The 16,215-nt window shown below is 37.0% G+C and overlaps 1 protein-coding gene across 1 annotated transcript in view; it reads left to right on the top strand.

The window, feature by feature from the left end:
• The window catches only part of LOC149140946 (BEACH domain-containing protein B-like), a 398,071-nt gene that overhangs the window by 249,918 nt on the left and 131,938 nt on the right, over positions 1-16,215 (top strand). Inside the window, 5 exon segments of the mRNA XM_089446434.1 lie at positions 3,973-4,133; positions 4,274-4,592; positions 4,699-5,137; positions 5,269-5,611; positions 5,826-6,014. Of these exon segments, the coding sequence (XP_089302560.1) occupies positions 3,973-4,133; positions 4,274-4,592; positions 4,699-5,137; positions 5,269-5,611; positions 5,826-6,014 (1,451 nt within the window).

Raw genomic sequence — 16,215 nt, 5'->3', positions numbered from 1 at the left:
AGGAATACATAGTACCTTGCTTAGAAAGCAAGCAAGTTCCATCCTTCAAACTCTTCAGGGAAAGGGTCTGGGTCATTCATATCCATTGACTTATCATTAGTGATTCCTCACATATTGGTTCTCCTCCCATCGGTGAAAGTTCGTAAATAGGAGGGAGCCTTAGCTGAGGTGACAGTGGGCTAAGTCTCCATATGTTGCCTTTGGCCTAGCATTTTCTCTTTAGGAATCCCCCTTAGGTCCCCTGCTAGTTTGAGCGATAACACTCCCTAGGTAGGAGTGGGTAAAGGGAAACCCTATTAGGTGTTTTTAGCCCCCAAGGGGAAGTAACATTTCATCAGTCCACCCTTCAATCAATAGGTGTTAATGGATAATAATGATGCCCACAGAGGGTATAAGGCTTCATGGCCATGTGCCATGGTCAAAGGGACTAGCTAGTGGGGGACCCACATCCTGAGTGTATAGATGTGAGGAGGGAGCATTCATGGAGGCATGAGTTACCAACCTAGCCTTTGTTTTTCGACTCCTCTTGTGAGCCTTTTACTTTCTCTTGATTTTCCTTTGTATTATTGCTCATAGCTCAAGGGTTAGAGATTGCTTTGAATGGTATAATAGTTGTATTACCCCTTGATGATGAGTCAATTAATCGCTCACCAGGGTTGGGAGATGCAAGGGTTCTTTTTTATGTTGTAATAGAGCAACATGTGCTTAGGAATTGGGTGATGGCCATAATGAGTGAGGTAGAGCTCATGCTAGGCTTTTGCCCACACGCTAATAATGTATGTCCCTAGCCATCTTTTGCATTTTGCTATTCTTTCTTTTAGTTTTGTTGTGGCCATGATATGATTTTCCCTTTTCTTTTAGCTATGTCACAGTCAACCTCCTAGGGCAACGTTTGCAGGCGCTACACAAGGATGTGGATGTATGAGCGCCAAAACCCAAAGAACCAATGGTTAGTTGAACCTGAAGAATGGAGGTGAGATATGGGCTTGTAATGTATGATGGAAAGTGTTACGTATGATGTAGGGATTGACGGAACTACGCTATCTCAATTGGGGCTTCCCAAGTAGTGCCCCTCCTATACCCATTGGGCCATTACAGGAGGTCCTACTAGAATATGATCAAAGATTAACCCCCCATTTAAGGTGAGAGAACAAGATTACGGTCAAAACCCATCCTTCTTCTAGATCACACCATAATCTATACTAAATGCCCAAAGACAAACAAGCATAAGCACCCGATCATAGAATGATTAAAGTACCTTTTGAGTAGAAGCCCACCTTTGTCCATGTGTTCATGCTGGATGGGTGAGAAGCATGTGCCTGATGCAAGTGTCAAATATATATATATATATATATATATATATATATATATATATATATATATTTATTGTGGCATGTCATCAGTTAGTGGTGGCTGTCAGGGGCTGCTGATTATATGGCTGACCGGCTGGCTGTCAAGAATATGATAAAAGTTTTCTCCTATAGGGTTACGCGTTTTGGTGGGTAACAATGTTGAGGATGAGTGTCACACAAGAACTGTGCTGGAGCTGTATAACAGGTTAGACCAATTGAAGTATGACCAAAAAGAAAAATAATACAGTTTTTCTTGGAAAAAGTTGTGCTTTGTACAGGGTCATATATCCTCCAGTTGCAGGAGAACATTGATATACAGGAAACCAATGAGAGTTATGAGTGCAAGTATACAATGTGAGGCTTCTAAGGTATGCAAATAGATTGTCATGAGATAAAAAGGTTGGCAGATTACAAAAAACCACATGTGTACTTAGTTATAACTTTCAAATTATGAAAACTTATTGGTTTGAAGAAAAGTAAATCTTGCGGTTGGAAATCAAGATAATGGATGCTTCTAAATTCTGCTATTTGAGACATTTCTCTTTGATTTGTGGTTCTTGAGGCTTCCATCTTCGCTTCTGGATTTTTCAAAATGACTATGAAAGGCACAAAAAATGATTCTTCATTTTTACTATTATTAGTTTCTTTTGTTACATGCTTATATCTGAGACAGCTTAATTTATGTAAGCCTTTTGTCCCATATACTGGTTGTTCTCGTGGATGGTTAATAGTATTCAATTCAATTCAATTCAATTCAACATGTACAGATAATGTGACATTTTCTAAAACCTGATGATTCACATACTTTTCTTAATTTAAATGTATTTTTCTTTCCCATGGAAGTAGCATAGAAATTCACTCTATCTATGGGGCACTTATTCCAAATTCTGTTGCAACATATCCATTGACTTCTTGATTGTCTCTGATGATCAAATACAGCTATTATACAAGCGAGTATGGATATTAGTTGTTAGCTATGTTGCACGGGTTCCCGCACCCGGGGGTGGGGTTCTCGAACCCGTCCCAGGTTCCCGCACCCAAGTACTGGATTCGTGTATGGGTTCTTCCCAGAAGAACCCAAAAGAACCGGGTTCTTCAAAAAAAAAATTTGGGTTCTTTTACTTTAATGGGTTCTTGGGTTCTTCGGGTTGGGTTCTTTGGGTTCTTTTAAAGGCTTGCCGGAATGAATGTCACAATTTCTCGCTGTTTTGGACTGTCTGCAACATGAGCCACAACTGTCAGTCCACTTTTATACACTCAATTTACCTCCTACAGCTGCGGCATAGTCCCTCCTCGTTGTTGTCAAACACTGAGCTGTAGGGCTTGATTCATGCCATTGTTTACACAAAACAGCTCATTGTTCACTAAGGAACAGACATCGGCCTCCCTATGCAGACTCCTGTACCCAACCGAAGCCCTAAACAGAGATGACAATGCCACAAACTTACCTCTACTCAGCCCAGACTTGTTAAATTTTTAATTTTTTATACTATATACTATAATATGAGAAGTATACATTTCAGTTATTTTAACCTGAAATAGTTGCAATTAGATTAATAAAGCGCAGAAAATCTTCATCATTTTTTGCATTAATAAATGGCATTACATAAATGCATTCATACACTGAATATAGCTCTGTGCTATTCTTTACAATATAAACCGTTCAGTGAGAATGTATTTCAACTCAATCATCTACACAACATTCAAGCCAGTTCATTATCTACCCTCTAACAATGGTGTTGCTTGCCCCTGCAATGTAATTTTACCATGGATCAACAAAATCCAATTAAATGGTTCAGAATTTGTTCAGGAAAAAGTAAAACAGTTCATAGTATATATATTTTAATTTTTGAAAAATTGAATCATTACATTAACATATAAATTCTGTGGTTTTTTTTAGGCTTGTGGCTACATTAAAGTATAAATTATGGCTGCTGGCAGCATATATTTCGCTGCTGTCCCACCAAACACACAAGGCAGCCCAATAAAATAAAGTTTAAAATGTTGAGTCTTTGATAACTCAGAATACTTTAGGATTTTTGAGCATACTCCTGAGTTTGTAGGAAACTTGGCTAGTGTATTTCAGTCAGCTGTGTGTGACAAAATCTGTCCCATATCATGATTCATGTCAATATGTAAACAATGAACAGTTTTTTGGTGATAAATTTTGAAATTTCAATGTCAATGTTGAATGTTCAATGATGTGCATGTTTAAATGATTATCATTAAAGTTTTCTTGTTTAAAGTTGAAAAAATATACAAATTCAAATTTCACATATATTATTAATTATAAATTTATAATTTATAAAATATAATTATTAAAATTCAATATTATTATATTACCCGACGAACCCACGCACCCTGTTTCCAAAAATGCTGTCCCCGTCCCCATCCCCGTCCCCGAACCCACGTTTCCTGGCAACATAGGTTGTTAGTAGTGATTCATGCTGCTTGTTTTAGTGGTTTGTTAAGATGTACTGTAGATCTCATTATGATTGACTTGAGGGTTGAGTTGTAACTGGTATCATTTCATTAATAATTGTAAAATGCCTATTGATTCAGTTAATATTTAGTGATATTGTGAGGCACTGGATAATTGGTTTTTGCTGGCCATCTGCAGACAATGACCACAAAACGACAAGCTGTTTCATTGAGGAGTAAGTTGTCTTCAAAACAGTGGTACTTTCTCTGCATAAGTCATAGCACTGGTAGGACATTCTCTGGTGGAAATATATTAAGATGCTATGTGGATGCGGTTCTTGTGGGCAGTGAAAAACTCAGGTTTGTGTCCTGATATTCCCTTTGAATTTTATTTGCTTTCTCAAGATAAGTCCAGTGTTGGTTGTATTGTCTAATATGTGCACATGCCAAGAAATACTTATAATTATTTTTTTATCCTATTCATCATATATCCTTGTCAGATATGCAAAAGTGACTGAACCATTGACACAATGCACGATTGGAACTAGTGCCCCATTTGTTGCAGTCAGTGACTATGAAAGTGAAGCTTTTGCTAGCAAACTCTCATTGCCCTTTTGTGGACAACTGGGCCCAATTTATTTGTTTGATGATGCACTCTCTTCCGATCAAATTCTGGGCATTTTTTCTCTTGGTCCTACCTACATGTACTCCTTCCTTGACACTGAAGTTGGGCATGTTCAAGAGAATACTTCAATGTCTGGCATTCTTGATTCAAAGGAGGGGCTCGCACCAAAAATAGTTTTTGGATTCAATGCACAAGTAAGTGAAAATCTTCAATTTTTACACATGATTTAACATCAAGCTTTTATATATTTCAGTGGCACATATTTTATTAAATATTTTGATGGTATTTTGTGTCTCGCAGGCTAGTGGTAATAGAAATCTATTTGACATATCACCTATGCTGGACCAAACAAAAGATCGGAATTTTTATGAAGCAACAATAATGGCAGGAACCCAGTTATGTTATCGTCGCATTCTAAGAGACATACTTGATTGTGTAGGTGGTGTTTCTGTTTTCTTCCCTCTTTTAACACAGCTTGACCAACCAGTTACGCAAACTAAAATCTCCATACATGAAGAGGTGGCGTATTCAGAATTTGGGTTTAGTGAACATGTTGCAGCAGAAGTTATTGAGCTTATAGCTTCTGTATTGGATGGGAATCTTGCCAATCAGCAATTTATGTGCAATATGTCTGGATTTTCTATCCTTGGGTTCTTGCTTCAGTCAGTTTCACCTCAACAACTCACAAATAATGTTGTTACAGCTTTGGGCCATCTTTTAACTGTTGTTGGAAAATCTGGTAGGATTTCTTCACATGGTAAATGGAAAAGCTTCTATGTATTTTGTTATAGGTTTATTCAGTTTCTGCAGCTGGTCTTGTAATCAGGTCTATTGTTTTCCAAGTTATTAAGAAAGTTTTATGATGAACAGGTTCAGACATGTCTCAGATTCTTGTCAAGGATGTTCTGCTAAGGATATATCTCTATCCCCATATTTGGATATATGCACATTTTATGGTTCAGCGAGAGCTGTACATGTTTCTTCTAAATTATTTTGAAACAAACTCTAGAATATTAGGAGGTCTTTGTGGTTTTCCAAGGATCCTTGATATTATACAGCAGTTTTATTGGGACAGATCAAAAGGCCGTCAAGCCTTTGGAAGTAAACCACTTTTGCATCCTCTAACAAAAGAGATTATAGGGGAGCGACCTAACCCAGAAGAAATTGGTAAAATCCGCCTTTTGTTGCTCAGCCTGGCTGAAATGGTGCTAAGGTATGCAACAGTTTATGTGACTCAGATTTGTTGTTGAGATGATTTTTAAGTTGCAAAAAATGCTAGTGTGTCTCTAAGTTTGGTGTGTTTGCATTGATTTGCTTCCTTCCTTTCCACTCAAGAAACAAAATACTTGTTACATATTTGGCAATCTTGGTATTGTGAGTTTGTCTTCAGTCTGTCCATGGTAGCTCACAGGAATGGGCATTTGCAGGCAGCATGTTTCAATATCAGATGTGATAACTCTTGCTGCTTTTCTGAATAAAAGTGACGATCTGCTGTGTGTTGAGGATGTGCTGCATATGGTGCTTCGACTTCTTTCTCACAAGCATTTTCTTACAATTTTTTTAGAGCACATTCATGCCCTTGGAGGTTGCCAGATCTTTATAAACCTTCTGAAAAGGTAATTATATAATACATTCGTTCTTATATTGCAATTCAATCTTGTTCACATTTAGGTACATATAAATATGTTCACCAACCAGTGCCATGGGTCTTAGATAATAAATGCTTTGTTTTGTCTAGGGTGATATAAGATTAGGGAATGAGCATCTTTATAAGGAAAAGTTTGGAAGGGTAAACATTAGGCAACATAGAGATTTTCAGGAAGTCTAATGTAGAAAGGAAATTGAAGTATAGAAAACCATCAAATAGAAGCGAATATTTGATATATTTACTGGATAATATTTGTGGTGTGCTTGTCCACAGATAGGCTCTGACAATGGTTTTAGAAAATGTGTGTCATGAGTATCCTTCCCTGAAATTATAGCTCAGAGGATGGAAGATCGGAATTTTCTTAACATGATAGTGGTTTATGGTTTTATAGTATGCCCAACTTATATAGAAATGAATTTTGAATGCAGAGAATGACACTCATAATCAAGTTAACCAAATGGTACCATGGGTCTTCAGTAATGAATAATATGTTTTCAGTAGGGTGATATGACAGTGGGGGATGAGCATCTTTATAAAGAAAAGTTCAGAACGGTTAAGCATTAAGCAACATAACTATTTTCAGAAAATCTAACATGAGAAAGAGATTGAGGTATAGAAAACCATAAAATTAGACTGGATATTTGATAATATTTACCAGATAATATTTGTGGTATGTTGGTCGACAGATAGGTGCTGACAATGGTTTAGAAAAATGGGTCATGGAAATGGGTCATGGGTGTCCTTGGAAATTCTAGCTCAGACAATGGAAGACCAGCTCTTTTTTTAACATTCTGGTGTTTTATGGTTCTTTATAGTTGGGTTGTATTTCTAATGAAATCGAGATAAACTAGTTGCTGGAATCATAGGTTGTTATGAATTGTGTCTCTGACTGGCTATTATCTATGATACCACGATTCGGATCTAGACCCACCAGTTTTTTGAAAAGCCAGGATCTGGATATGGCAAGTACGAACAATATAATTATATTTTTATAATTAAAAAAAATAAAATTTACATAAAAATAAAAATATAGAATATTTAAAAAAAATATAAATTATATAAATGTAAGTATTATATATGTATATAAATTATATACATGTAATATTTTAAGTTGCATTGAAACAGATATGGGAACGGATATGGATACGGGTTTGAAACGGATATGACAAATTTTCAAAAAATATGGATATGATACAGCAACGAAATGACACACACATATACAAAACAAGAATTTCATATTACCATTCATCTTTTATAATCTAGATTCTATATCTAAAAATACATAATCATCATCATGAATTCAACATGAACAAATCATCATGATCAATATAGCATAAACATTGTCATCATCATTAGTGATTATTATAACATTCAACATATCATCAAGTTTCTGTTTCAAATTTCAATCATCAACATGACAACACCATCACCAAAATTAATAATGGACACTACATAGTACAATGTACAAAATGAACTATGACTGGCAGTATACTATCATATGACATATTATGGTATTCGATGTTCATTGTTCAAAAGTTAGAAACATCATCATAAATTACATTTACGTATCATCAAATATGTCTTCGTCCATGTAATTATGATTCACATCCTCTCTAGGAGTGGGAGCATTGCCGTCATGTCCATTTGAGGATCCAACTATTGGTGCCTCCTCGTCAAACAAAGTCATATGAGACATGGCGTTCAATGTCATATTCAAGTCAGGCAACTCTGGTTCCACATGCCATAGTTTGGTGGGTCCAAATTTGTATTTGTCACTCGTGTGATAGAAGGTGAAGGTTCAAATGAACATACACTAGTTCCTTAGCCTTCTTGGAGTCCATTCTGTTTCACTTCACTGAATGTATGAAGCCATATGTACTCCAGTTCCTTTCTGCTAAAGAGGAACTAGCAACCTATGACAAGATCCTGATGGCCAATTTTTGGATATGTGGAAGTTCCCCACCATAGTAGTTCCACCAATTAATTGGACTTAATCTGGTCTTGTCCCGTATAGAATCAATATCAACATCCAAACCTTCTGATCCCACAAAATGAACAAACTTTGAATGTATCTGAATCCCAATTTCAGGATCTACAAATAACTTTCTTAAATCCTTGTGAGACTTCTGGGTATTTGTTTGGTGCGGTTCTTTCTAGATCACTTAGTAACTCTGCAGAATAATATTTTGGATTCACTGCATAGGCCAAAAGGTGTAATGTGGTGGTCATCTTGTTCCACCTTTTGGTCAATATATCTTTTACTTCTCTTTAAATGACTTCATCTGGGTTATTGTCCTTGGCATTTATAACCACCCTTATCTTCTCTACCATGGAGTCTGTTGAAAAAAGTGTAACTAGGTTAGGTCTTCATAAATGTACTTTTGATATTTGTGTTTTTTCAAGAAAGGAAATATTATTTTTGTTATATTTATCAATGAGTTTCTTGCTCATTGAAGTAGGTCAAGCACATATTTAAGTGCTTCTATGAAGTCAAAGAGTCATTGTATTTATTGAAGACCCTTAAGGGCATGTTACACTATGTATAAACTTGTATAAGAGTCAAAGGAAATAATTCCAAGCAAAGTCAAGTCCTCTCCATGCAACGACATCATCCTAGCAACAAAAATGATGAAGAAACTTCAAGTTGGCCTACAGTCAACAAGTCGGCCTCAAGTTGGCCTAAAGGAGGGATAGTCGTCTATATATAGAGGCTATCCACTCCTTCATAATGACAAGAAAGCACCTTTGAAATCAGCGAGCAAGAGAGGTCGAGGAAAAGCGAAGAAGGCCGAAGTTTAAGGAGCCTCTAATGCAGCGAAGAAGGAAAACTCTATACGAAGTCAAAAGCATTGTTTCTAGGGAAAAGTACAGTCACACGTGTGAGAAAAAGGAGGGCAGTCTGCGGGTATATCAACAACAAGATCACAATCACATATTCATCTTTGTTTGGGCTAGAGACGTAGGCCTACAAGGCCTCCTACACAAGTGACGTAGGCCTACAAGGCCTCCTCTCGTTTTATCAAGAGAAAGGTGTCTCCGTAAGTGAAGCATATCACTAAATATAGAAGAGAAGCATCTCATTTAAGAGCTCACATAAGCAAGATCTATCTCCAGTCAAAGAACAACAAAGGAGGATGAAGTGTCAGGGAGCAAAGTACAGGAAGAAGGAAGACTGGAGGATGAAGTGTTGGGGAGCAAAGTACAGGAAGAAGGAAGACTAAGTGTCGGGAAACAAAGTGCAAGAAGGAGGAAGGACTAGACTTGTGCTTGGAGGACATGCTAGTCAAGGGTCTAGGGTTTGGCATTGATCAATAAGAAGCTTCAATAAGAGAAACTTACAAAAGGGTTTTCCTCTCTAAGAGAGAGAGGTTTTGGCCTTGGCAAACAGCCAAGATCTTGTGTTGTTGTTCCTTGTGTTCTGGTAGTGGTTTGATGAAGTAAACACACACAATAATAATAAGAAGAAGATCAAGCTATGATAAATTGTAAAAGTGCTTCACAAATTGTTATCAAGTCTAGAAGAATCCTAATATACATAACTGCCCTTGATTCTTCAACATGGTATCGGAGCTTAGGTGACACATCAAGAAGGGCATCTCAAGAATAATCATGAAGGAAAGACATGTACAAAAGTTGAAGCATCAGGCCAAGAAGTCTCAATCTCATCAAGGACAAGAAAGGACTATAAGAAGACTACAAAGCAAAAGGAGAAGCCTTTTGTATAAAGGCAACTACAAGGATAACAAATCAAGGAGGGACGTACATCAAGCCACACCATCTTCAAAAGGAAAGGCACTACAAGCCAAGTCATCAAGCAATCAATCAAGTCCATTTGAAGAAAGCAATTTGAAGAACATCAAGATCAAAGGAAGGCAAGCCATCATGTCTTCAAGAAGAAAGCAAGTCCACTACATCTCAAACTCTATTAAGTATATGTCCCCTTTTGATTATACATCAATGTCTTTTTGCAAAGAAAGCAATAAATTGGTTGGGACCACTAACTTCCTTGCATGGAAGAAGAGGACTGATTTACTTTTCAAGGAGAATGAACTTCTAGAACACATCAAAGGGAATATCGCTATCCTTGCTAGGGAACAAATTGAAGCCTTAGCCAAATACAATAAGGTTGAGACAAGAGCTCAAAGGATTCTAATAGAATCCATCAAAGACTCTCTCATTCCTTATGTGTCCAAACTTGAAACATCAAAAGAATTCGATGACAAGCTAATAGAGCTATTCCCGGTTAGCATAGCTAGAGAAGTGATATCTTTTCGAAATGATTTGTATAAGATGAAGATATCAAAGGAGGGAATAGCCCCATATTTCATGAAGATCTCTAAGATGAGGGATCAACTTCAAGAGCTGGGAGAAGTCATGTCTGACAGAGAAATGACAACCATAGTACTCAATGCTCTACTTGAGGATTGGGGTAGCTTCACATGAAGCATTTATGCCAAGAAGGAAGCTACCCCACTAAGTGAATTATGGTTTCTATGCAAGATAGAGGAAACTAGACTCAAAGCAAAAGAGGATGTGGGATCAAAGGAGCAAGCATTTGCAACCATGGCTAAGAAAAAGGGAAAATTTGGCAAATTTGGTCCACGAAGAACAAACAATAGAGATATGTCCAAAATCCAGTGCTTTGGATGCCAAGAATATGGACACTACAAAAGGAATTGTCCAAAACTTAAGAAGAACAACAACAACAAAAGAAAAAGGGAAGAAGCTCACATGACTCAAGAGGTGAAAGAAGACAAGAAGCAAAAGTCTACTATGACTAAGTCTACTTTTTACTTAAAGTCTTTTTTCAAAGTTTTGAGTAGTATAGGAGCATGTAGGAATAGAATAAAAATGTATGGCTAGAAACATTGTTGGGTCCCTATAATACTAGTGATTACCGATTACTATTGTAGTTATACCCCTTATTAATATTGTTGTGCTCCTATTGTCCCCATATTGTTATTACTGTGCCCCATAGAATCCCTCTTTTGTTATTTTTGTGGCTTTATATTATTATTGTTAGGTTGGCTGGGTTATATTGTGACTCCTTAGACTCCTATATATAGAAAGGAGGTTTTGTCATTTGAATCATCAAAGAATTGTTCATTCATGTAATGTAAAGGAGGTTGCCCCCTCGAAGAGGCTAAATTCTAAGGCGTTGATCTATCTTTTCTTGAGCTGGTTTCATAACATTTGGTATCAGAGCTTTGGATTCTAGGGTTTCGCTGCTCCAAACAGGTCATCGTGGCATTTTCTCTATAACTTTTTTTTGCGACGTTTCAGAAGTTGCAAAAAAAACCCATTTGAGAAGAAGTCGTGCTGAACCTCGGGTCCGAATTTCAGAGCTTTTCGCACTATATTTGCGGAGATATGATCTGAGGAAGTTGGTCTTTTTGCAGACTCCTGAATTACATTCTAAACATGTGACCTGGGGAAAATCGTCATAACTTTCTCTCTGGGGATCGGATTGAAATTTCGTAAGAAGGTACAAAAAGAGGACGGACTGTAGTTTCTTGTATGCATTTTTCAGATCCAAAGGTCGAAACAGTGACTCGTGGTACGTCGTACAAGTTCGCTCTACTGAACTAGTCTATAATCAAGTCACTGTGGGAGATTTCGCATAACTCTTCCTTGGAGAATCCAATTTGGGTCAGATTTGTGGCATTGGAAAAATGACACAGAAGGCTACTGCAGGTCACAAATTCAGAACTAGATGATCGGAAAGTACAGAGATACATCAGAGGCAATATCGAGCTCCTACAAAGTGAAAAAAGGTGTGTAGATTTTCTTAAATTTTTGCTTAAGCTTGGTTTGAAAATTTATTTTGAAGGAATTCAAAGGGCATAGTAGAGAATTATTATTGGTAACTGATGCCTCGAGGAAAGAAAATGCAAACACCTAGTAAGGAACCTGAAAGCTCTAGCATGACTCATGAAGAAGAAGAAATGCTATATGATATATCAAAATTACAAGAACAAGTGCAACAAGTGTCACTTGCACAAAAAGCAACAGAATCTAAGATGGATGGTTTAAGGAAAGATGTAGAAGCTAAGATGGATGGTCTAAAGAAAGGTGTAGAAGTTAAGATGGATTGTTTAAAGAAAGGTGTAGAAGCTAAGATGGATGGCATGGAAGCTAAGGTGAATGGCATGGACACTAAAATTGATGGCATGGATGATAAGATGGAAGAATTGAAGATAAATATGAATAAGTTGCTACAAGAAATGGTCACTAATGGTGAAAAGGTACTAAAGGAAACTCATGATGAGAACAAAAGAAATGTTAATCATGATTCCATAGATTCTAATGTTGGATCGAAGACTCACCATATTCCAAAAATCGATATGAGGAAGTTTGATGGCAAGGATCCCGCCACATGGATATTACAGATGGAGCAATTTTTCGATCTCAATAATGTGCAAAACACACAAAAGGTACGTATGACAACTTTATATTTGGAACCAAATCAGTTTGTATGGTATCAATGGCTTTGCTCTCCTAAACAATTTATCACTTGGGCAATTTTTACGGAAGAATTGATAGCACATTATGAGGATACAAAAAGCAACACTTTTTTTAGCTAATTGATAAGTCTCAAACAAAAGGGTTCAATAATGGAGCACATTGAGGAGTTCCAAAAATTGAACATAAGGGTAAAAGATATTCCAGAGAAGCATAGGATTGATGTGTTCACAGGGTCTTTAAAGGATAATATCCAACATGATGTTCGCCTTTGGGAACTTGATTCATTAGAGAAGGCATTCAGGTTAGCAAGAAAAATAGAAAGCAAAATTATGGCAACCAGGAAGCATACCACTCACAACTATAAAGACGGAAGTGTTGTTGCCCCTAGTCTTCCACAACCTATAAGGTTGACACCACAACAATTGGAAGAAAAAAGAGCAAAAGGGCTTTGTTAGAGTTGTGATAACAAATACACTAAAGGTCATAAGTGTGCTGAGAAGAAATTATTCTACATAGATTGTGAAGAGGAAGAAGAAAAGGAGCAAGAAAGGTCAAAAGAAGAGGATATACTCCAGGAACAAAGCCTAGATGAAGAACAAATAAATCCGACCATATCTTGTAATGCATTGGCGGGAATTACCACTCCTCAAACCATCAAGATAGAAGAACAAATCAAGAAGAAAAAGGTAATAGTGTTGATTGATTCAGGAAGCACCCACAATTTTATTCATTGTAAGGTAGCAAAAGAATTGAATTGCTTCCTATATCCAGCACCAGAGTGTCAAGTGATGATTGCAAATGGAGGAACAATAAATTGCTCTGGAAAGTGCTATAATATCAAGCTATCCATGGGAGAATATGTATTGACTAGCCCCATGCTTTCCATTCCAATGGGAGGTGCTGATGTTGTACTAGGAGTCCAATGGCTCCAATCCTTGGGTACAATAGCTTTTAATTTTCAAGAACTTTTCATCAAATTTTCTACGGAAGGAAAGGAAGTTGAATTAAGGGGTATTGCAGGGAAACCAGGAAAGATAATCAGCTCTAATGGTATGACAAAGCTTCTAAAAAAGGAACAAAGAGGTGTAATTGCACAATTATGTTCGCTAGATGTTTCCACATCGAAATCATCTATTTCTCCAGATCTCCAAAAAGTCCTGGACAATCATTCCAAGGTATTTGAGACTCCCAAAGGTCTCCCACCTATGCGTGATCATGATCATGCTATTCATCTGATTCCAGGAAGTGTTCCTCTAAACATCAGGCCGTACAGATATCCCTATGTCCAAAAGAGTGAAATTGAACGTATGGTTGCAGAAATGCTAGAGGCTGGTATAATTCAACCGAGTCAAAGTTCTTTCTCTGCTCCAGTAGTATTGGTGCACAAGAAGGATGGATCATGGCGCATGTGTCCAGATTATAGGGAGCTCAACAAGCTCACTTTAAAGATAAGTTACCCATTCCTGTCATTGATGAATTACTGGATGAATTGCATGGATCAATTTACTTCACCAAGTTGGATCTTCGTTCAGGATATCATCAAATCAGAATGAAGACTGAAGACATTTCGAAAACAACATTTAGAACTCATGAGGGTCATTATGAATTTTTGGTCATGCCTTTTGGTCTTACCAATGCACCTTCAACATTTCAAGGTTTGATGAATTCAATTTTCAAACCATTCCTTAGAAAATTTGTGTTAGTATTTTTTGATGATATACTAATCTACAACAAGTCTTGGAAAGATCATGTTGAACATGTTGATAGTGTGCTACAACTATTGGAGGAGAAACAATTATATGCAAAAAGATCCAAATGTTTCGTTGGAGTCCAGGAGGTGGAATATTTGGGTCATATTGTATCTCATGAAGGAGTTAAGGTAGACCCTAGCAAAATTAAAGCCATTAAGGAATGGAAAATCCCCGCATCCATAAAGCATCTATGAGGATTTCTCGGGTTGAGAAGGTATTATCGCAAGTTTGTTAAGAATTATGGGAGAATAGCAGCACCTCTAACAACATTATTGAAGAAAGATGCATTTTCATGGACTCTGGAAGCAACAAAGGCCTTTGAACATCTTAAAGAGGCAATGTGCCAAGCATCGGTCTTAGCTACACTGGACTTCACAAAAACCTTTATTGTGGAATGTGATGCTTCAGGAAATGGAATTGGCGCTGTTCTAATGCAAGATGAAAGACCCATTGCTTTTGAAAGTCGTCCAATCAAGGGAAAGTTTTTAAGCAAAGCTATTTATGAGAAGGAAATGTTGGCAATACTCCATGCACTTAAGAAATGGCGACCCTACCTAATGGGAAGACACTTCAAGGTAAAAACGGATCATGATAGCCTTAAATACTTTTTAGAACAAAGATTATCCTTTGAAGAGCAACAAAAGTGGGTCACAAAGATGTTGGGTTATGACTTTGAAATCATCTACAAAAAAGGGAAGCAAAATGTGGTGGCAGATGCACTCTCAAGAAAGGATGAGGATGTGGAAGCATTGTTGTGCGCCATTTCTATTATCCAACCATATTGGATAAACGAAGCAAGGGAGGAATGGAAGAATGATGAAGAAGTGTGGGCACTTATTTGAAAGTTACAACAAGATTCCAGTACATCTGATACATTTAGCTGGCAAAATGATTCGTTATGGTACAAAGATCGCTTATACCTCTGTAAGAATTCCCAGCTAAAACAAAAGATTCTTATGGAATTGCACACTTCTCCCTTAGGAGGGCACTCAGGATTTTTAAAAACTTACCACAGGGTTAAGAAGGAATTTTTTTGGATGGCCTTAAATCAGATATTCAAAAGTTTGTGGCGGAATGTTTTGTTTGCCAACAAAATAAAGTTGAAACAATTAAGTTACCAGGGCTATTACAACCTTTATCCATTCCAAGCCAATGTTGGGAGGAGGTTTCAATGGATTTTATCACAGGTTTACCCAAGTCTGAAGGAAAGAGTGTCATCATGGTGGTAGTTGACAGACTTACCAAGTATGCACACTTTTGTGCATTATCACATCCATTTAAAGCCAGTACAATTTCTACTGCATTTATGGAAACAATTCAAAAGCTACATGGAAACCCAAAGATTATTGTAAGTGACAGAGATTCCATTTTCACTGGAAAGTTTTGGACAAAATTATTTTCTTGTCTTGGTACTCAGTTAGCTCAATAGCTCATTTTATCATCTTCAATCTGATGGGCAAATTGGGATAGTAAACAAATGTTTGGAAGGATATCTTCGTTGCTTTGTATCTCATAAACAGATACAATGGGTCAAGAAGGAATTTTTTTGGGATGGCCTTAAATCAGATATTCAAAAGTTTGTGGCGGAATGTTTTGTTTGCCAACAAAATAATGTTGAAACAATTAAGATACCAGGTCTATTACAACCTTTATCCATTCCAAGCCAACGTTGGGAGGAGGTTTCAATGGATTTTATCATAGGTTTACCCAAGTCTGAAGGAAAGAGTGTCATCATGGTGGTAGTTGACAGACTTACCAAGTATGCACACTTTTGTGCATTATCACATCCATTTAAAGCCAGTACAGATTCTACTGCATTTATGGAAACAATTCAAAAGCTACATGGAAACCTAAAGATTATTGTAAGTGACAGAGATTCCATTTTCACTGGAAATTTTTGGACAGAATTATTTTCTTGTCTTGGTACTCAGTTAGCTCATAGCTCATTTTATC

Source organism: Pinus tabuliformis, chromosome X (assembly GCF_031772625.1).
Source record: "Pinus tabuliformis cultivar Carrire ecotype Pingquan chromosome X, CPIR1, whole genome shotgun sequence".
Lineage (NCBI taxonomy): Eukaryota > Viridiplantae > Streptophyta > Pinopsida > Pinales > Pinaceae > Pinus > Pinus tabuliformis.
Note: the sequence above shows the minus strand (reverse complement) of the source record. Positions and strands in the feature narration are given on the sequence as shown.